This window comes from Taudactylus pleione, unplaced genomic scaffold (assembly GCF_031769625.1).
Source record: "Taudactylus pleione unplaced genomic scaffold, aTauple2 ptg000329l, whole genome shotgun sequence".
NCBI lineage: Eukaryota > Metazoa > Chordata > Amphibia > Anura > Myobatrachidae > Taudactylus > Taudactylus pleione.
Window position 1 is genome coordinate 12,824,644 of NW_028284730.1, and position 23,117 is coordinate 12,847,760.

Sequence of the window (23,117 nt, forward strand, 5' to 3'; positions counted from 1 at the left end):
AAACTTATGGCTGTCATGGTGGCCCTCCTACCTGGTCAGGGTGTCCGACTGTTGACACATCTGGACGATCACCTGCTCCTAGAAGGATCCCCAGAAGTGCTTCACCGCCATCTGCAGTTAACCATCGCTTTCTTCTTCAGGGTCCACAGGGTTGACCTTGGGGTATAGCTGGATCTGGATCCACGGGCACCACAAAGTTAAAGCTTTAGCTCCCAGGATGCACTGAGTCCGTCCTCCTCTGTACCTCGAGCCACAGGCACCTCAGTTTAAGTTGGTCCCCGGCTGGAGTTGGGTCACTGTTTGCGCAGGGGGGGCTGATTAGCAGCCCCTAAGCTAATTTTTATTTTATGAGTTGATAGTTTGCTTTTACGTTGAACTCTTCAGAGCGGGCAGCGACGGGCTGTCCATTGGATGTCCAAGCTGCCTCTGCGCCACCCCGACGGGGCTGTGACGCCAGTACAGATCTGGGGATTTCAGCGGGACCCCAGAGTCTGTGCTAGCCGGACTCTGCGGGCTCCCTGGACTGCTGCCGGATCTACGGAGACAGGTAAGTCGCGGATCACCGCTTGCGTCTGTTGCCTCCAGTCTCTGGGGACAGACCGGAGGTGCTGGAGTGGCGGCTCCCCCCCATACCCCGCGCGTCCACTAGACCACCAGGGAACCTTAATGGCAGCGGGAGCCGACGTTTCGGGGGTTAATAGGAAGCCAGGAGAGGCAATTAATAGCCAACCAGAAGAGGCAGCCTTCCCTGTTTTAGCGGCTCCTCCCCTCAGCTCAGCGCGCCTTTCCGGTCTGGCGTCGCTGAGCTGCTCTCCTTCTACGGCCACACCCCCTCTGAGGTCTCCGGCGGACCCGTCCCCTTGTATACCTATCCCCTGAAGGGACAGTGTATGCAGCACTATAGCCCACCCAAACACTGAATCTGGGTAGGTTGATTGTAGTGGCAAGGTGCAGTGAGTATTACTTTCTGCATGGTATGTGACTTTTGCTAGCGCTGACTGTCTGTGTCTTTATTTCTGAATACTGTCAGTCTACACCTTTCCTTTTCCTACAGCCCTGACAGGTGTGTGTAGGAAGGTTTTTTTGTTTGATCTCACTTATATAAATTCAAGTATTTGTGAGGTCCATCACATACAGTTGTATGCTACACAGTACCATGTTAGTGGACCTGTGTGTTGCATGCGTGTGGGTTACCCAGTTTGGCGCTCCCAGACTATATTATTTAGTCAGACATGTCTGACAAGGAGGTTGAGCACTCCGCTGCTCCCACTTTGTTCTCCTGCAGGCGCTGTGCTGCGGGGGTTGGTAAGGAGGATTTACTTCAGGATGGACTATGTGTGCGGTGCTATCAGTCGCCTGGCCCCGCAAACCCCCCAACAATGGGTCAGGACCCTCCTTGGGCGGTGCTTTCTTAGGTGCTGGCCTCCATTGCAGATTGCCTGGTGGACGTTCTCCCCCATATGGGGTTGCAATCCGCCATCCTTCCCTCTCAGGGTATCCCACAATTATTGCAGTCTACTCCTGAGCCTCAGACTGTTACTCCCTATCAGGGGTTACCGCTTTATATGCAGTCTCCTCCTGTACGTCAACAGTCCGTTATTCCCCTCTAGGGACTTCCGCAAGCTGGTCAGCCACCTTAGGTGGATGTGTTCTCTAGTTCAGTCCAGAGTTTGGCGGCCTCATCTACGGCCTTTCAAACTATGCTGCGGAGTGAAAAACCTCAGAAGGCGTCTAAACGCCCAATTATTCAATTATGTCATCCCAGTCTACACAGTTCTCAGACACGGATGTGTCTTCGGATGATGGAGAAATGCCTGAGGGGTCTGATTCGGATTCCCCTATCTGGGAGGTGGAACCTAAATCTTCTATTAATGTGCCAGCATTGGTTAGGGCAGTTCAAACCATTCTTGATATGATGTTCCCGGCCCCTAAATCCAAATACCCAAATTTCAAACAGGCAAAAGTGATTTTGGCAGTTCTTCCTCTCTGACCAGCTGACAGATCACATGGCGTAGGCCTGGCAATCGCCTATTAAGAGGTTTCATGTCGCAGAAACGTTTAGCCTCAAGCTAGACGTTTCCTGCAGATCATTGCAAATAGTGGGAATCACCGCCTGCAGTGGATTCTCATGTTACTCACCTAATGCCTATGCCTTCCATTTCATCCCTGAAAGATTCCACGGACAGGAAGGTGGAGACGTGCCTGAAATCGATTTCTCTCTCAGGGGCTGTGGCCCGTCCATCCATGGCTATATCTTGGGTGGCTAAGGCCATTGAGAGCTGGGCCAATGTGCTGGACGATACAGTACCTTCCCTGAGGAGGCTCCTAAGGCTCAAAGAGCCTAAGTGGGCCAAATGAGAGATGCAGCTGCATATATTGGTGATTCTGCTCCGGATGCCAATCTACTAACCTCCAGAGTCTCGGCTGCAGCCGTGTCAGCTTGCCACTCTTTGTAGTTATGCTCCTGGAGGGCGGATGCTGATTCCAAAAAGAGCCTGGAGGCCTTGCCCTTCAATGGGGAGATTTTGTTTGGCCCAGACCTGGACAAAATTGTAGACACCCTGGCAAAGTCTAAGACAGCTTTTCTGCCATCGACAGCTGCGCCTTCTAAGGCTAGGACCTCTGCATTTCGGTCCTTTCGTTCACAAGGGAAGCCAAAAGATCATTCTTTCCCTAGGCAATCTGCAGCCAAGTCGTCCTCTAAGCCTAAGAAGCAGGCCTGGAGACGCCCTTCTTCCAAGCCGGAGGATAAACCATCAGCCTGATGGGACAGGCCTCCCTCTGGGGGATCCCAGGGTGGGAGGCCGACTTCTTCAGTTCGCCCAGTACTGGTGCCACACCACCAAGGATGCTTGGGTAAGAGAAGTAGTCTCTCAGGGGTATGTCCTCTCCTTTCGTCACAGACCTCCCCACCAGTTTTGGACTGGTTACTACTCTACTCTGTTTTTGGTCCAAAAACCAGATGGGTCTCATCGGCCCATCCTCAACCTAAAGTCGTTGAAGAAGTTCCTCAGAGTACCCAGTTTCAGGATGGAAACTTTACGTTCCATCATTCTGGTTGTGGAACATGGGCATTACATGGTATCACTGGACATTCAGGGTGCATACCTTCATGTTCCCATAGCGCCTTCTCATCAGCTGTATCTATGGTTTGCTATACTGCAGCAGCACTTCCAGTTTCGGGCACTGCCCTTTGGCCTCCACAGCTCCAAGGGTATTCACTAAGATTATGGCTGTCATGGCAGCCCATCTGTGGAGTCAAGGTATACGGCCTCTGCCGTATCTCAATGACCTACTATTGCTGGCAAGCTCTCCGGAGGTACTTCTACAACATCACCTGACGAATGGTTGTTTACAAGCACAAGGGTGGCTGATAAATTGGAAAAAGTCCTCCATAATCCCTCACAGAGGATGGTTCATTTGGGAGCCCTTATGGATTCTCCTGAACAGTTGCCGGGTGTCGGTTCACTCGGCAATGATTGTTCTAGGGTGTCAGCATTCGACATTGTGGCATATGTCCAGTTCCATTCCTGCAGGGGCTGATCCAAATGGAATGGGTTACCACACCGGATCAGGACTCAGATGCTGGTACTGCCTCCAGAGGTGCGCCTGTCCTTGTCATGGTGGCTTCAGACGAGTCATCTCACCAAGAGTCGCCCCTTTTGGATCCCAGACTGGGTTCTTCTGACAACATATGCCAATCTCTGGGGTTGGGCCGCAGTGACAGGTCCGCACTCACTTCAGGGCCATTGGACAGCGGATGAAGTAATTCTCCCTATCAACATTCTGGAACTTCGGGCTGTGTATAGTGCCTTCCAGTTGTTGGGTCATGTTCTTTGGGGAAGAGCCGTGCAGGTTCAGTCCGACAACGCCACCACGGTGGCGTACATCAATCATCAAGGGGGCACTCTAAGTGGGGCGTCGATGACGGAAGTGTCTCGCATCATCTCTTGGGCAGAGTGCCACCTCCCAGCAATCTCAGCAGTGTTCATCCCAGGAGTCCTCAATTCGGAAGCGGACTTCCTCAGCTGTCACGACGTACATCCAGGGGAATGGTCTCTTCACCAACAGGTGTTTCAACTCCTTGTGGACAAATGGGGCCTCCCAGAAGTGGACCTCATGGCCTCCCATCACAAGTTACCAGTGTACGGGTCCAGAACAAGCAAGCTTGGTGGATGCTCTGTCAGTGAAGTGGACCTTCCAGTTTGCGTACCTGTTTCCTCCCGTATCTCTGCTTCCTAGGGTTCATTTGGAAGTTCAAGCAAGACGGGGGCATGGTCCTGCTGCTGGCTCCAGCTTTGACCAGGCATCCTTGGTACTCAGATCTTCGGAGTCTCTCCATCGACACTCCGTTCTACTGCCTCAGCGCCCGGACCTGTTGTCTCAGGGTCCTTACCTGGACCTGGGTCGTCTGTCTTTGACGGTGTAGCTCTTGAGACATCCATCTTAAGATCCAAGGGCTTCTCTAGCTGTTATCGTCACCATGCTTTGGGCACGTAAGCCTACCTCAGCCAGGATCTACCACAGAGTCTGGCATACTTTTTTCGAGTGGTGTGGTGCCAGAAACTACGATCCTCAGGTGTTTCGTATTTCTAGGATTTTGGCATTTCTTCAGGCTGGTTTGGACCTAATGCTACGTCTGGCCTCGTTGAAGGTGCATGTTTCTGCACTATCTGTGTGGTTCAAGTGACGGATAGCTCAGCGTCCGGATATCCGCACCTTTTTCTAGGGGGTCTTCCGGATTCAGCCTCCTTTTGTTCCCCCTGTGGCGCCTTGGGAGTTGGCGGTTGTTAGTCAGGCTCTCCAGGGTCCTTCTTTTGAACCGCTTGATTCGGTGGAGCTCAAGTGGTTGACGGCTAAGTCGCTTTTTCTCCTGGCGATTGCTTTGGCCAGGAGGGTTTCGGAATTGGGGGCGCTCTCTTGTCGTCCTCCTTTTCTGAAATTTCATCAGAACAGGGCTGTGCTTCGCACTCGCCCTGGGTTTCTACCAAAGGTCTCTAATTTCCACATTAATCAGGAAATTGTTTACCGGCCTTTCAGTCACCAGGCCTCTCGGCTGGTGAGGCCTTCTTGGATGTGGGCTGTGCTTTCAGAATCTATGTAGACTGAACCAGTTCCCTTTGGAAATGAGATTGCTTATTTGTTCTCTTTGGATTTCACAAAAGGGAATGGCCAGCCAACAAACAAACTTTGGCTAGATGGCTTCGTATGACTATCTCAGAGGCTTACACACAGGCAGGCCTGCCTGTTCTGGCTTCTGTAAAAGCTCTTTCCACTTGGTCTGTGGGCCCCTCGTGGGCAGCTTGCCGTGGTGCCTCAGCCGTGTAAGGTGGCCACGTGGTCTTCTATTCAGACCTTTCTGAGGTTCTATGCTTTTGACACCTTCGCCTCTCGGGATGCTTTATTTGGGTGCCGGATTCTCCGCTCAGCTCAGGAGCGTCCCCACCCTTACTGCTTTGGAACATCCCCAAGGTCAACCCTGTGGATCCTGAAGAAGAAAGAGAGATATGGTAAGAACTTACCTTTGTTATCTCTCTTTCTTCGAAGTCCCTAGGGTCCACAGGGCACCCGCCCTGATGCACCTGGCTTCATATGGGCTGTGTTACTGGTCACCTGTTTTCAGTCGCCCTTTCTGTGAGTATGATTCTCCGCCCTTTCTGTGAGTGTGATTCTCCAGTGTTTCAGTCTTCCTTCTCTCAGTTTTTCCTCCGGCCTTGGCTACTTACCAACTGAGGTGCCTGTGGCTCGGGGGTGGGGTATAGAGGATGGACCCAGTGCATCCTGGGAGCTAAAGCTTTAACTGCGTTGTGCCCGTGGATCCAGATCCGTTATACCCCAAGGTCAACCCTGTAGAGCCTATGAACTTTGAAGAAACCCTGTGGAGCCTATGGACCGAAGAAAGAGAGATAACAAAAGTAAGTTCTTACCATATCTCTCATTTTCCTGCACAAGCGCGGATGGGTTAATCAACTGGAAAAAGTCCTCCCTGAATCCCTCACAGAGAATGATTCATCTGGGAGCCCTGCTGGATTCTCATGTTCAGAGAATCTTTCGGACAGCAGACAAGATCTCCACACTTCAACTACAAGTGCGCAGATGTCTCCAGAGTCGCCGAGTGTCGATCCACTCAGCAATGCAGGTACTGGGATCCATGGTTACCCCATCGGATCAAAGCTCAGACGATGGTGCTCTCTCCAGAGGTGCATCTGTCTCTATATTGGTGGCAACAGACATCTCATCTAACCAAGGGTCGCCCCTTTTAGACCCCGGACTGGGTAATCCTAACATCGGTCGCCAGTCTCCAGGGCTGGGGCGCAGTGGCCGTTCGCACTCCTTTCAGGTCCGTTGGACATTGGTCGAATCAACCCTACCAATCAACATATTAGAACTCCGAGCTGTCTACAGGGCCCTCAACCTGGCCCAGCACATATTTCACGGAAAACCTGTACAGGTTCAGTCCGACAATGCCACAAAAGTGGCTTACATCAACCATCAAGGAGGCACTCGAAGTCAGGCAGCAATCACAGAAGTGTCACGCATTCTGAGATTGGACGACGGTCACCTCCCAGCCGTTTCTGCAGTGCTCATTCTGAGAGTTCTCAAGTGGGAAGCAGACTTCCTCACCCGTCACGATGTGCATCCCGGGGAATGGTAGCTTCACCAAGAGGTGTTTCAACTCCTAGTGAATAGATGGGGCCTGTCAGAGGTGGACCTCATGGCCTCCCAACAACGGGTCCAGAATATGAGATGCCGAGACAACCTTTTGTAGATGCACCAGTGTGGTACGAGTACAGAATATGGAGTGGACCTTCCAGTTTGCATACCTATTCCCTCCAGTCTCCCTTCTTCCTCGAGTTCTTCGGAAGTTCAAACAAGACTGAGTACCATTCTGCAGGTGACTCCAGCTTGGCCCAGATGTCATTGGAACTCAGATCTTCGGAGTCCCTCCATCGACACTCCGTTCCTGTTGCCTCACCGACTGGACCTGTTGTCTTGAGGTCCTTGTCTTTACCTGGAACTGGGTCGTCTGTCTTTGACGGCGTGGCTCTTGAGACATCCTTCCTGAGGTCCAAAGGTTTCTCTAGCGCTGTAGTTAAAACTATGCTCAGAGCACGTAAGCCAGCCTTTGCTCTGATCTACCACAGGGTGTGGCATACATATTTGCAATGGTGTCTTTTCACTTCGACACCCGGGTGTTTAGGATTTCCAGAGTCCTGGCCTTCCTTCAAGCTGGATTGGACCTAGGACTCCGCCTGGCCTCACTGAAAGTGCATGGCTCTGCTCTGTGAATTTGGTTCCAGCGTAGACTTGGTCCACTTCCGGATGTCCACGCCTTCCAGGGTATCCTCCGTATACATAAATATATGACACCTTATTTATATAAAAATTTATGTAATTTATTCAACAGTGAACTGCAGTTCAGTATAACATACACACATATAACAGATAATTAAAAAATGTTGCCACAAATAATGCTAACAACCAGATAAATAGGATGGTTGTTGCATATGGATAGTATCCAATGGTACCCAAGGGCTAATATGTAGCCAATAAACACAGTCCAGCAAATGGCAATAATGTTGCTATAAGAAGGCCCAAAATAGGGAATAAGATTCTGGCTATTAAGTGTCACACATCGCTCACATCCCAATGTATAAAGTCCAGTGACTGCAACTCCTAACCCAAGGGCTCACAGGAGAAATATAGAGCGGCAGTGGTGTATGATAAAGTCACACCGTTCAGGCGACTCCTGCCCGCAATGGGATGGATAGCGAAAATCTGTGGATAAAGGTGTAACGTACCAGATGCTGATGTATAGCCGATTGGCACCACGGGACCGGCTCCCACACGTACCGCTGGCAGAGGGACACCAGCCCGTGTGGAGGGGGCACCAAGGCCAAAAAGCCCCAATGGACGATAGAGACAAGCGGCAGCAGGTGCGTGTCCGTCCTGGCCGGCACAGAGGTCTGGCGGCTGAGCGGGATGAAGTCAGATTACCGCTAGGTGAGTTTGGGCGGCTGCCGGGAGCTGAGCACACAGAGACCCAGATATCTCGCCTGGAGAGCACAATAGGCAGTCACTCCAGTGCAATCCCTCCAGCACTTAGAGTCAAGAGTGTGTGAAGTAATCGGCAGTTCACTGGTTCCTTGACGCGTTTCTCCCCTATACAGGAGTTTTCTCAAAAGGCAAGCAGCATGTCAATCCTCTGTCAGTAGGGTCTTTTAAACTCAATCCAATTATATGATTAGTAATCATTGTATCCATCTGTGTAACAGACTTAATACAGCCCTTTATTACTGATGGAAACATTCCACTCCCCACAGAGCAATATATATCATTATATCAATTTGCAACGGAGATACCATTTTTTTATTATATATATATATATATATATTCATTATTATTATTATTATGTAGACACAAAAGGAGACAATATAGAGGCAATAAATATGAAAATAAAAAATAAAAGAACAAGGTTGGCAATACCTAGTGGATAATTGGTTAACCCATCCAGCATTACAGAAATCGATAATTAGACTTCCAAGTTATCTTAGACAAACTACGGATTTTTTGAATTGTGTCTTTGAGGTGTGATCTCAGGGAGGCAGCGTACGGTTGTAAAAAGTGAGCTACATAGAATGATAAATTTGCTGTTAGTGACCCCACACCAGATATTATGGGACGACCCGGTGGACAAAATAAATCTTTATGTACTTTGGGAAGGTGATAATAAGTGGAAATAATAGGGTGAATACAAAATAAAAAATCTAATTCCTTCCTGGATATCACGCCATCGTTGAGTGCCTCATCAAGCAACAGTTTAAGCTTTTTCTGAAAGCAAATGGTGGGATCAGAGGGGAGGGTGTGATAGTAGGTACCATCTGAAAGGAGCCGCATAGCCTCCTTTAGATAATCACCTACATCTTGTATCACCACCGCTCCCCCCTTATCCGCTGGTTTAATGATTAGTGTAGAATCAGAGGATAGTTCTCTCAGTGCTACCAGTTCACGTTTGGACAAATTTTGTTTGTATTTAAAGGAATCCTGTTCCTTTTCACACATTAGTTTGAAATCATCTAAAGTTTTTTTATAGAACATATCCATGCACGAGTTTTTATATTGCAGAGCAAAAAACTTAGATTTTCTTGAGAACTTAGATGTCTCTTGGGGGCAGTTGATATTAAAAACAGGAATTTCTTTCCAACTCTGTTCTTGTTCTGACAATAATTGTTCCAGTATAGAAACAGCCTCCTCATCATCTTTATCTAAAATAACCGGCACACCTGAGGGATCTCTACACTTCAATTTTTTGTTTGCAAAGTATCTCTTGTCAACCTTGTTCTTTTATTTTTTATTTTCATATTTATTGCCTCCATATTGTCTCCTTTTGTGTCTACATAATAATAATAATAATAATGAATATATATATATAATAAAAAAATGGTATCTCCGTTGCAAATTGATATAATGATATATATTGCTCTGTGGGGAGTGGAATGTTTCCATCAGTAATAAAGGGCTGTATTAAGTCTGTTACACAGATGGATACAATGATTACTAATCATATAATTGGATTGAGTTTAAAAGACCCTACTGACAGAGGATTGACATGCTGCTTGCCTTTTGAGAAAACCCCTGTATAGGGGAGAAACGCGTCAAGGAACCAGTGAACTGCCGATTACTTCACACACTCTTGACTCTAAGTGCTGGAGGGATTGCACTGGAGTGACTGCCTATTGTGCTCTCCAGGCGAGATATCTGGGTCTCTGTGTGCTCAGCTCCCGGCAGCCGCCCAAACTCACCTAGCGGTAATCTGACTTCATCCCGCTCAGCCGCCGGGCCTCTGTGCCGGCCAGGACGGACACGCACCTGCTGCCGCTTGTCTCTATCGTCCATTGGGGCTTTTTGGCCTTGGTGCCCCCTCCACACGGGTTGGTGTCCTCTGCCAGCGGTACGTGTGGGAGCCGGTCCCGTGGTGCCAATCGGCTATACATCAGCATCTGGTACGTTACACCTTTATCCACAGATTTTCGCTATCCATCCCATTGCGGGCAGGAGTCGCCTGAACGGTGTGACTTTATCATACACCACTGCCGCTCTTTATTTCTCCTGTGAGCCCTTGGATTAGGAGTTGCAGTCACTGGACTTTATACATTGGGATGTGAGCGATGTGTGACACTTAATAGCCAGAATCTTATTCCCTATTTTGGGCCTTCTTATAGCAACATTATTGCCATTTGCTGGACTGTGTTTATTGGCTACATATTAGCCCTTGGGAACCATTGGATACTATCCATATGCAACAACCATCCTATTTATCTGGTTGTTAGCATTATTTGTGGCAACATTTTTTAATTATCTGTTATATGTGTGTATGTTATACTGAACTGCAGTTCACTGTTGAATAAATTACATAAATTTTTATATAAATAAGGTGTCATATATTTATATAATCACCAGCGCAGATACCTCAATTCTTTCTCTTTTTTCCACATTTTGAGGGTTAATACAGAAGCCCCTCTGGTGTCAGCTGCAGGTTTTTATATTAAGACAGCAACTGAACAGATAGCGCACCTATTTGTTTTTCTTTTTTATCCTCCGTATACAACCTGCTTTTGTACCCCCAAGAGTAGCTCCTTGGGATTTGGCGGTAGTTCTTCGTGCACTCCAGGGTCCTCCATTTGAACCCCTGGATTTTGTAGAACTCGTGGTTCACAGCGAAGACTTTTTTTTTTCTTTTCTTCTGGTTATTGCATTTGCCAGGAGGGTGTCAGAATTGGGGGCGCTCTCCGGTCGTTCCCCCTTTCTGATATTTAACCGGGAAAGGGCTGTGCTTCGCACTCACCCTGAGTTTCTTCCTAAGGTGGTTTCTCATTTCCATATAAACAGGAAATTATAGTACCTGCCTTTCAGTCACCAGACCTCTTGGCTGTGGTCCACGCTTTCAGGATTGATGTGGACCGTACCAGTTCCCTTTGGAAATCGGACTCCTTGTTTGTGATCTATGGATTTCTCAAAAAGGGATGGCCAGCCAATAAATAAACATTGGCCAGATGGTCGTATGACTATCTCAGAGGCTTACACACAGCCTGCCTGTTCCGGCCTCCGTTACTGCTCATTCTACTCGGTCTGTGGGCCCCTTGTGGGTGGCTTGCCGTAGCGACTAGGCTGTTCAGCTTTGTATTGCGGCCATGTGGTCTTCCATTCAGACCGTTCTAAGCACTCGATACCTTAGCCTCTCAGGAGGCTTCTTTTGGGCGCCGGATTCTCCTCTCAGTGCAGGAGCATCCCCACTCTTAAAAGGACTGCTTTGGGACATCCCCAAGGTCTCCCGGTAGATCCTATGGACCCAGAAGTAGAAAATGAGAACAAAGGTAAGTTGTTACCATAACTAACACTTTCTTAGAAGTCCATATGTCCACAGGACACCCACCCTGACGCACCTGGCTTCATATGGGCTGTATTTCTGGTCACCAGTTTCCCGTTTCCTTCACTGTGAGAGTGTGATTTTTGTGTTTTAGTCTTCCTTCTCTCTTATCCTCCTTTGGCTACTTACAAACTGAAGTGCCTCTGGCTTGAGGGCGGGGTATAGGAGGGATGGACTGGTGCATCCTGGGAGCAAAAGCTTTAACTGCGTGGTGCCCAGGATCCATGTCCAACTTACACCCCCAAGGTCTCCCTGTGGACCCTATGGACTTTGAAGAAAGAGAGTTAACAAAGGTAAGTTCTTAAAATGAGTTATGGTATGACGTGTTAATTGATGGATCTGGACACAATTATAAGTGGTAATAGTGGGTCACATTATCCTGTTTTGTGTATTAAAAAACTGATAAGCTAGTAATTGTGCATTAAATTATATTTGTCATGATGCCAATATTGCATTAAAAAAAAAACACAATTCATAAATCTAACTATACAGCCATGGCCAAGCTGTGAGAATGACACAAGTATTGGTTTTCACAAAGTTTGCTGCTTCAGTGTTTTTAGACCTTTTTGTCAGATGTTACTATGGTATACTGAAGTAAAATTACAAGCATTTCATAAGTGTCAAAGGCTTTTATTGACAATTACATTAAGTTTATGCAACGAGTCAATATTTGCAGTGTTGACCCTTCTTTTTCAAGACCTCTGCAATTCGCCCTGATATGCTGTCAATCAACTTCTGGGCCACATACTGACTGATGGGCGCCCATTCTTGCCTAATCAATGTTTGGAGCTTGTCAGAATTTGTGGGTTTTTGTTTGTCCACCTGCCTCTTGAGGATTGACCACAAGTTCTCAATGGGATTAAGGTCTGGGGAGTTTCCTGCCATGGACCTAAAATTTTGATGTGTTGTTCACTGAGCCACTTGGAACACCTTGTCATAAGGCAAAAGTGATAACTATCATGCTGGAAAAGGCATTGTTCATCATCAAACTGTTCTTGGATGGTTGGGAGAAGTTTCTCTTGGAGGATGTTTTGGTACCATTCTTTATTCATTGCTGTGTTCTTAGGAAAATTTGTGAGTGATCCCACTCCCTTGGCTGAGAAGCAACCCCACACATGAATGGTCTCAAAATGCTTTACTGTTGACATGATATTTGCCAGCTTTACCTTTTATTCATGTTCTGTTTAACCCCCTCCCGGCTGGGTTCTCAGTAACACGTTTTTTCTCTCCACAGCTGTACGAGGTTTCTCCCCACAGCACAAGATTCGCAGTTTTGAAGAAGCGCGAGGATTAGACCGAATCAATGAGCGTATGCCTCCGCGCCTCCCTTCTTCCCCGCAAGACGTCAACTCCACTGACAAGAACAGTACCAACAGAAGCCAACAGTGACACTGTCGCTATCCCTGCCTGTACATCACGCTCCCATCACATCCACCAACAATCCGTGCTCGAGGGCAGGACTCTCAAACCAGGCTGACGTCCCATACATACACACACGTTCTACCCTGCTGCTCTACACACATACAGAGGCACCAGAACGATGTACATACAAGTATAGGTGTTTCTATGGCTATAGGGTCCATTCAGAAATCACATGACTCAACATGGGTCTGCACACAACTTCAGGCAGGTACATGGACATACAGAAGTGGGAATACTGACACACACACTCTTTGTAAAACACGAGTTGTGTGCGCACACACTGAGCTGGTCTGTCCTGCAGTTTGTATTCTCTTTGTAAATGTCATTTGCGTTCTATATATAATATATATATTTATACATGTGTAATATAAATACCCTGTTTTTTAATGTAGGATTTGTTAAGCGGCGGCAGCTGCAGTCTTGTATAATATTATCAGGGTCAGGTCCCAGCCCGCAGCTCCCACCCCCTCTCCTGCAGAGCCACCTGCACCGCGCACAGGTGCAAACCATGCTGTCATTAATGCCCAGCCCAGGCGTCTACTTCAGTATTTTGGTGCTAAACAGGGCTGCGTTTGTATCACAGAAGCATGATGATGGATCTCACAAGGTTCTATGGCCTTTCTCTGAGAAACGTGGAGAATGATTATGTCCCAGTTCTGTAAATGAAGTCCTCCGAGCTTTCTACAGACCATTGCACGTCCAGGACATCACTGATCACAACACAAAGACTGCCCGCCATAGTGTGACTGATACAGCTGCTGTGTACACATACATTGTACTGCAGAAGTAGTGATAACACTACCGAGCGGATGGTTCTGCACTGAGCGCTCTGCGGAGGGTGCTGCGACATGCACTGATGAGCGGCACAGAATGTACTGTGAGGGGTGGCTCTGCAGGTTCATTACTGCTCTCTCTCAGGCACTAATGTTATAATGGAGAGAGATCACATTAACATATTTTATTCTTTTCTGGAGGGGTAACGCTGCCCCCCCCCCTTCCCCATCCCATCTCTCTCTGACAGGGCACATCCGTTATATTAGAGGAGTGCGTTTAGGGCTATCTACACAGGAAACCTTTGTACTACAAGGGCTTGAGATGATACAAACTTTATTATGGCACTTAGATACTGGGTTACCCTGTATAAGACCAGGGACCAGTACTGCCATGGCAATAAGGCACCCAGGAGCTGGGTTACCTTCAGATAATCTCATCCATAAATCTCCTGCAGGGTCTTTAAGGCACCAGGGTAAACTCACCAAGAGGTGGGATAACCATCTTCTATGGTGCCGCTCCAGTGAGACGTAGCACAAGGAGACACTTTCTCTGCACCCATGTTTGATGGCCGCACCGGGGAAGTCGGGAGATGCGTCGGTTTCTCTCTGATCCTTTTCATTCTTCTCTTCATTAAGTTTATTATTTGCTGAGTTGTCTTGTATTAAAAAAAAAAAAAAAAAGGAGGAAAATGTTTTTAAAAGTACACGCTGATTTTTTTTTTTCACAAGAAATTGGGAGGAAAAAAATTGTTCAGATTAAACTGCGAAATAGATAACTGGCTGACGTGTGATTCATTTTATTACTGCCTGCTGTGAGGGTCTGGGCGCGTGGGTTTGTCTACATGCAGGCAATGTGGCACTGTATGTGCATTATATGTTACAGTATGTTTTATATACCACCCTCAGATTTCATTACAGATTATTCATCCTCATAGTAACAAGGGGATTCTGTCCACCAGGACTACATAACTATAATCACCTCCCAACAATCCCAACACTCGCCACTACACACCGCCATCGGTGCCTGAACTACAGTACATATATACGCCTACTGCTGTCCTATGAATGAATCTACCCAGAGTAAGGGGTATGTGTACTAAGCTTTGGAGAGAGTTAAAGTACCAACCAATCAGCTCCCATCACTTTTCAAACCCAGCTTGTAAAGCGACAGAAGCTGATTGATTGGTTGGTACTTTATCTCCCTCCATGGCTTAGTACATCTCCCCCCCAAGAGAACATTATCACAGGCCTGAATAGTGATCTCTATCATACAGCGCATGATGGATGGATCTCGCTTTGTGTGTGAAATGTGCTGCAACACTCGAGATTTGTCTGGTGGGAGTGAGGTGCAGCTAATGCTCTGTGACGGATCTCTTGCACTTAGCATGGGACTGGTGCAAGATCCAATACTTATGGCTATGGGTGTTGCCATAAAATCAGAGGCGGCACTGCCTCCTGCTGGAAGATGAGCAGATTACTCACTAGCTGTACGAATCTAGAATTAGGATGAGGTAGTAAATCTGACTTCCACTGATTCATGTTTTGCGTACGACTGCGAATCAGACCTACAGGCACCCTCTGCCACGTGTCCCGTCATGGCCTATGTGTTTCATTACATGTGACAATGTGTGTCATTACATGTGACAATGTGTGTCATTACATGTGACAGTGCTTTGTGTTATTTGGAATGAGAAAGCATCATCAAAACAGAACTTTGTCTATGATCAGTAGGTACCGGTATAGAGGTTGTATTACAAGTTCAATATTTTTTTTATTAATAGATGGAAAACGCATATTACCTGCGACATTTTGCACCACACTCACTTGTCACTAACAATAGGATGCTGCTTTTACAGTGATTTGATTAAAATAATAGGTTTCAGTCTAAGATCAGATTGTCAAACTTTGTTACTAGATGCAAAGGTCAGTTTACAGACTGTAGATAAGTAGGGGCTTATGGGAATCTTATTTATTAATAGCTAGTTATGTAGCACGCTCATATTATGCGGCTCTTATACAGAGAATATTTCAGTCACTCAACAAGTCCCTGCCCCAGCAGAGCTCACAGTCAGATGAAACCCATACAAACTCAGATTGGCCATGACTGGGAGTTGACCTCGGTGCTGTGAGAAGTAATGTTGACCACCTTGCCAACCGTGCTTTATCTGTAATTCCTCTGGCCTCTGGGCCATCTGCATTTTGGTTATAGCCAGAGTCTCAGCAGCATGAATTCAGAAGCCTTACATGTCAGTATCCGAATGTCTCCATTTCATCCAGAACAATGGTGGCTGGGCTTTCTAACTTCAGCGCTGCAGAAGCATTCCTCTTTTACAGAGTACCTTTGTTTGATTAACCAGTCTAATAGCCATAAAAGTGAAAATAAACTATATAGAAAAGTTTCCTTAGTTTGGAAAGGAGTAATCTGAGTGACAAATAATGGTGCTAATTGCAGTGAGGACAATGGTAGCAAACAATGGCCCCATCTCCATCCACATCTCTGCCGCAGTTCCTCCCACCCTCTCTGCTCCTCCTCCAACTTAGACCTCACCTTTACTTTGGTCACTTCCCTTTACAGTAGGTCGCCTCCTCTGGAAAGCCCACCCTCACCAAGGGGCCCACTTATCATTCTATATTTGCGGCTATATCCCCAAAAACATCAGATTCCTTCGGATGTATGAAGGAGGGACCACAGCAGGTATGAATTACCTGCTGTGGTCCCTCCATTCCCGTTGGCTGCTGCATCCCTCATAGGTTTCTGTGGTGGATGCGATTTTTGCCAAATTTACCAACATCTGGAATGCGATGCATGCTAGATATTACGTTAGCTGCAGTAGCCTATGGGCTACACTGCGCATAATTAACCGGCGGAGGGTTCCCCTGGAAGTCTCCCTGGCAACGGCAGCTGTGCATGTGGTGTCAGCAGCTCTCCGGGCACATCGCTGGGACGGACTCTGCATGTGCCGGATGATACTTTCTGGTGATATTATCGCAAACAGTGGTGTAACTAGGGTATTTGGAGCCCAGGGCAAAAAGAAAATTGTAGGCACGTGCGGCAAAATTGGGGGCGTGGTCATGTTGAGCGTGTCAACATGATACACCCCTGTCTCGTCACTCTGAACATTCCTTTCCATTCCATATGCACCTTAATGCAGTGCCTCTTATACAGTACCCCCAGTATGCAATGTCCCCAGTAGTGGTCCTTCTTATGCAGTTCCCCTTATATAGTGCCCCCCGTAGTAGTCCCCCCCTATGCAGTACCCCCAGTAGAGGTTCCCCCCAGATACAGTGCCCCCAGTAGTGCAGATTGACACACAAGTATTAAAAAAGGAGAAAAAAATAACACCTGAATCCCCGCTCCTGCCCCCGCCAACCTCCGCACCTCAGTCCTCCCGGGCTGGTGTGCTCTGCACTATGGAAGAGACGTCATGACGTCTCTCCCATCACCCACTGCAGGAGCCGGAAGGCGGAGTTCATGAGTGAGCTCCAGCCCGGCTCTTGCAGTGGTCGCAGCAGCAGCTAATGAAAGTCTGTCTGACTCTCATTGGCTGCTGAAACACACACATTGCCGCTGCGCCAGCGGCAATGTGTGTGTAAATGTGTAGTGCGACTGCGGTCAGCACTACACTGGCTAACTAGGACGGACCTGTCCCACGGTGCCCAGGGCACAAGCCCCGGTGGCCCTGCCCTAGTTAGTTGGTCCCTGGTGTGCAATCAGTAGCATAACACACTAAGGTGTCACAACACACAATTTGAGAAGGGCTGCTCTAAACAAATGAATATGCCAGAAGAAATTCTGCAGAGGCGACTATTAGGATTCAGGCAGTTAACAGCGGCATGACTGGGCTATGGTCTGTTCGGTAAACTGGATGTCGCAGAACATATTAACATTGTTACATCATGTCTAGTAAATTTGTTAGATTCTCTATCGCCCTCAATGTTAGGACCAACAAGTCCTTTTATCACAAACATAACAATTAGTAGTTGGTGTTGGAAGAAGTAACAGCTATAAGAGCCATTATCCATTTTCTTTCTCTTATACCCCCCAAGGATCCTACTACCCCACTGTTAATCTTTCCTCCCTTATCTCCCTGTCACTTCGCCCCACTTTCATTCACGTCTCCTTAACTTCCCTCCCTGCCCACTTCCTACAGGGTCCCCTCCTAGCACAGGAGCACGCATGATCCCTACACTATTCATCTCGGTCTCCCAAAGTATTCTCATCTCCTCGCTATTGCAACCCTGATAATCTCATTCACATCTCTACTATCAACTCTGTCACTCTATCCTGTGCCCTCTGGAATGCCAGATCAGTCAAACTGGCCCCCACCCATGACCTTTTCATCTCCCAACTCCCTGAATCTCCTGGCCATTACTGAAACCTGGATTTTACCCTCTGACACCACTTTTCCTGCAGCTCCCTCTTATGGGGGCCTCACCTTCTTCCACACCCCCAGGCCTGGGGGTCGCCATGGTGGTGGTGTTGGGGTCCTTCTATCCCCTGGTTACTCATACCAACATATACCATCAGAACCATCCCTTACATTCTCCACATTTGAAGTTCATGCTATACGCCTCTTCCAACCAGTACACCTCAGAGTAGCTGTCATCTACCGTCCCCATGGCCCTCCCTCCAAGTTCCTTGACAACTTTGCTTCCTGGCTCACTCACTTTCTCTCCTCAGACCTTCCCTCTATTATCCTCGGTGACTTCAATATTCCTATTGATATCCCCACAGAATCTGCTGCCTCCAAACTACTCACCCTCACTTCCTCATTAGGACTCTCCAAATGGACCTCCTCACCCTCCCATGCGAGTGGGCATTTGCTTGATCTGGTATTCACTCACCGTTGTGAAATTTCTGCTTACTCCAATTCCCCATTCCCCCTTTCTGACATCACCTTCTCTCTTTTAACCTATCCCTCTCTCCTTCCCCTCCACTACCTCCGAAAGCCACCATCACTAAGCGTAACATTGAAGCCATCAACACTGCTTTCTTTTCTTCCCTACTTGACTCACTTCTCTCTCCTATCCTCTCTTTCTCCTGCACTGAACAAGCTGCTTCCCTATACAATGCCTCCCTTACTTCTGCTCTTGACTCTGTTGCTTCGGCAATCACTACTCACCTTCGCAAATTCACACCTCAACCCTGGCATTCCAAATGCACCAGATACCTGCAAAAATGTTCACGAACCGCCGAGCGACAGTGGGGAAGATCACGCTCTCAGGCAGATTTTCTCCATTTCAAATTCATGCAGTCATCCTACAGTGCTGCCCTTTCCCTCTCTAAACAGTCATATTTCAAGAATCTCATCTCCTTCCTGTCCTCAAATCCCCAGCGTCTTTTTTCCACCTTCAACTCCCTCCTCTGCCCACCCCCTCCTTGTCTCCCCTCCTTGCTCTCTGCCACTGACTTTGCTACCTATTTCACATCTAAAATTAATTCCATACGTCAGAACATCATATCTAACCAGTCCCCCAGCTCTCCACTTCCTCCTTTCCCGGATCACCCCTCCCCATCCATTTTACAGACTCTGACATCCTTCTCCCCTGTGACTGGAGAGGAAGTTAAGGCCCTTATCCAGTCCTCCCCCCCCCTTCCACCTCTCCCCTCGACCCTATCCCCTCCCACCTCCTCTGCTACCATCTTGCCCACCTCCTTAATCTCTCCCTCTCATCTGGCACTGTTCCTTCTGCATTCAAGCATGCCCATGTTTCCCCATTCTTAAAAAACCTAACCTTGATACTAACATTCTCTCTAACTACCGTCCAATCTCTCTCCTCCCTTTTGCCTCCAAACTCCTTGAGCGTATTGTTTACAACCACCTCACCACATTTCTTTCCTCCCACTCCCTCCTTAACCCTTTTCAGTCTGGCTTCCGTTCTCTCCACTCCACTGAAACTGCCCTCACAAAAGTCAGCAACGACCTCCTTGCTGCCAAATCCAAGGACCACTACTCACTGCTCATTCTCCTTGATCTCTCTGCTGCTTTTGACACTGTGGACCACCCTCTACTGCTGCATATACTTCACTCCCTTGGTCTACGTGACACTGCTCTCTCCTGGCCGTCCTCCTACCTCTCTGACCGTTCCTTCTCTGTTTCCTCTCATGGCGACTCCTCCCCCCCACAGCCTCTTACAGTAGGTGTTCCCTAAGGTTCTGTTCTTGGACCTCTCCTATTCTCTCTCTATACGTCTTCTCTAGGTAAACTCATCAGCTCTTTTGACCTCCATTATCATCTCTATGCTGATGATACTCAGATCTACCTTTCCTCACCTGATCTTTCCCCCTCTCTACTGACTCGTATCTCCAACTGTCTCTCTGCTATCTCTTCCTGGATGTCCCAGCGACTTCTCAAACTTAATGTCTAAGACTGAGCTGATAGTCTTCCCACCCTCCCACATAACATCATGTCCCACTATTTCTTTATTAATAGATGGCATTACTATCTCATCTAGCCCCAAAGTGCGTTGTCTTGGAGTCATCCTGGACTCTTCCCTCTCCTTTAAACCACACATTCAGAACCTCTCACAGTCCTGTCGTTTCCATCTCAAGAATATTTCCAAGATCAGACCCTTTCTCACCCAGGATGCTACCAAAACCCTTGTACATTCACTGGTCATGTCCAGACTGGACTACTGTAACCTTCTCCTAGCTGGCCTCCCCAAATCCCATCTCTCTCCTCTCCAGTCTGTGCTCAATGCTGCTGCTCGGCTCATCTTCCTCTCCAAACGCTGTACATCTGCCTCCCCTCTTTTGCAAGCCCTCCACTGGCTCCCATTCCCTTTCAGAACCCAATTCAAGGCTCTTACACTCACTTACAAAGCCCTCACCCATTCCTCTCCCATTTACATCTCTGATCTCATCTCCCTTCACTCTTCTGTCCGCCCTCTTCGTTCACTTAATACATGCCGCCTTTCATGCCAATTGATTACTTCCTCCCACTCCCGCCTCCAAGACTTTACCCGTGCTGCTCCTCACCTTTGGAACTCCCTCCCTCTCCCTATCAGACTCTGCACCTCTCTACCATCTTTCAAACGAGCTCTTAAGACCCACTACTTCATTAAAGCCTTCCAGCTCTCATCCTAACTTGCTGCTACATCTTCCTTTCTCCCGGCCCACTCCATTCTGTGTCACTCCTGTTTGTCTTCCCCTCCCTTAAAGAATGTAAGCTCTTTCGAGCAGGGCCCTCTACCCTCTTGTGCTTCTCCCTACTGTAATTTCATTTATCTCTTACTAACCACTAGGGCAACTAACACTTGGCTGCTTATGCGGGCGTTAATGTCACTAATATAGCAATGTTTATCCATGTCCTGTATTGTATTGTAAGTCAATGGTTACTTTTTTGTCTATGTACTTTGTAAGGCGCTGCGGAACACTTGTGGCGTCATATAAATAAATAATAATAAGAGCTACAACTGCACTCCGGTCATGTGAGACACTGCGTACCGAGCATCTCAGAGGGAGAAGGAGTGAAGTTCATTTCAAAGTGGTTAAACTGACAGGGAAATGTGGCCATAGAAAATGCGAATTACTTTGTGATTTACAAATGTTGTAATGTACGGGAGTTACCCAACAGCCACTGACTTTATTATGGCAGCACTGGTTTGTGGATCTGGTAATTGATATATAAATTGGAACACTTGTTGAAGGAGTTTGTACTGTACACTTGACAGGACTGATTGCCTGTTGCTATACATTATATTATCCTGTCAGTATGTGACCTTTGAATATTTCAGGGTGCCATATAGATAAACCTTAACCCTGTGGCTGCCAGTGAAGTGTCTGCTAAAGTTTTCCTGAGTCAGAGAAGTAGACAAACAAGATTCTGCTTATCAGTAATTTTACCCCTGAGAATCATTTGCTGAAGTGCGATTTTACAAAACTGCAGCTGTTACCCGTAGTGACCAATTATCTGGTACATTCTTGAAAATGATAGCTAAACTTAATGGGTTGTTATGGGCAACAAGTCTACTGTGTGTAAACCACACTTTACCCCTTGACGTTTAGCAGTAAACCGATTGGCATCAAAGAAAATATACAAACAATAATTCATGTGCCATAGAAGAGGAACAGTCTCCAGATATTATCAGAAATGTTTTTTTCTTTTTACTATATAATGTATTTATATATACTGTGTATGCCTGGGTTTCTACAGTCTACATTTTATTTTACATTACTATAGTTAATATGAAAATATTTATTTGGGGGATTTTTCTTTTGCTGTTATGTCATCAGGGAGCGTGGTGCCGTGAATGACATCATCATGGTCTACCCTCCGCATATAATGCTGGGAATCATGGCATCATAACATGGGGGGCAAAGTCATTATGATGGAATTGTCAGCAAATCTCGTCACCATGCCTCTCTCTGCTCATTATCTTGGGAAGTGGGTGGGATTTAGAAGGGATCCCTGCTCTCATGGGAGGAAATCACCAAAATTCTGGAGTTGGCGTGAGAGTAGCACATGGTTGTATGTATGTATAGCTATATGTATAAGTACATGTAGATTGGAAGCTCTCACAAACTGAGCTCTCTTCCCTCCCTAACTTATACCATCATCTTCTCTCCACTGCATACTTGCCTACTGTCCAGGAACCTGCGAGAGGCTGACGATTTTTCGGGTAGCCCCCCGCACCTTCGGAAGAGTAGGTACATCTCCCACATCCTGCCCACTTCCTAGTGAAATGGGGATACCGGGAATCTGCGGATCCGTGAGGAGGAGGCGGGGCCTAATGCCGTGATTGTGATAATTGTCATTTGTCCCCTCCCCTATTCAAATATGCGTGATTAGTGAAATTTTTATGCAAATAGTCTGGCCCCGCCCCCATTACCACCTACCTGCATCTCCTCTATGGGCTTCTACTGCAGAGGATATTACTAAAGTAGGCAAATATGCCCTATTGCCCATATCGGCACCAAACCTTTGGTTTCAGAAGCCGGCGCTACAATATTTATACAGCTGGTATCCCACGTCCTGCAATGGTTTGTACTATAAGACTTTTGCATTTTATTTTCTTGTTTTATTTGCACAGTTTCTTCTTCTGTACTTTGTAAGGCGCTGTGAAACCCATCTGGCACCATATAAAGGGTAATAATAATAATTGGTTGGGAATGCTATCCCGGAGCTGGTGGTCAGAATCCCGGTTTTGTAATCCTGATGGTAGAAATCCAGACACATGCAGGTAAGTATTCTAACCCTTCCCTTAACCCTACCGCACCTTTCCTGCAGCCTAGCCCTAACCCTTCCCTCTTCCTGCAGCCGTACCCTAACCCTCCCTTCCTGAAGCCTAACCCTAACCTCCTGCCCTAACTGCCCCCCCACCTCACCCTAAACCTCCGCCTAGTGCCTAGCTCTTACCCATAACCCTACTTCTTATACTCTCATTCGAGATTCCGACTACTGTTCTGACCGCCGGCATTGTGCGCTAGCCGGGATGCCGACATACATACAGTCAGGTCCATAAATATTGGGACATTGGCAGAATTTTCATAT

At 47.3% G+C, this 23,117-nt stretch overlaps 1 protein-coding gene and 1 long non-coding RNA gene across 4 annotated transcripts in view; one reads left to right on the plus strand and one right to left on the minus strand.

Moving 5' to 3' along the window:
• Nucleotides 1-14,385, plus strand: part of PPP3CC (protein phosphatase 3 catalytic subunit gamma) — an 84,816-nt gene extending 70,431 nt beyond the window's left edge. For all 3 annotated transcript variants that reach the window (XM_088443419.1, XM_088443417.1, XM_088443418.1), the window contains one exon: nt 12,663-14,385. In XM_088443419.1, coding sequence (XP_088299545.1) covers nt 12,663-12,817 — 155 coding nt within the window. In that variant the 3' untranslated portion in view covers nt 12,818-14,385. The remainder of the gene's footprint in view (nt 1-12,662) is intronic.
• The window catches only part of LOC148509380 (uncharacterized), a 246,375-nt gene continuing 237,275 nt past the window's right edge, over nt 14,018-23,117 (minus strand). Inside the window, exon 3 of the long non-coding RNA XR_015869458.1 lies at nt 14,018-14,279. This is a non-coding gene — a long non-coding RNA (uncharacterized LOC148509380). The remainder of the gene's footprint in view (nt 14,280-23,117) is intronic.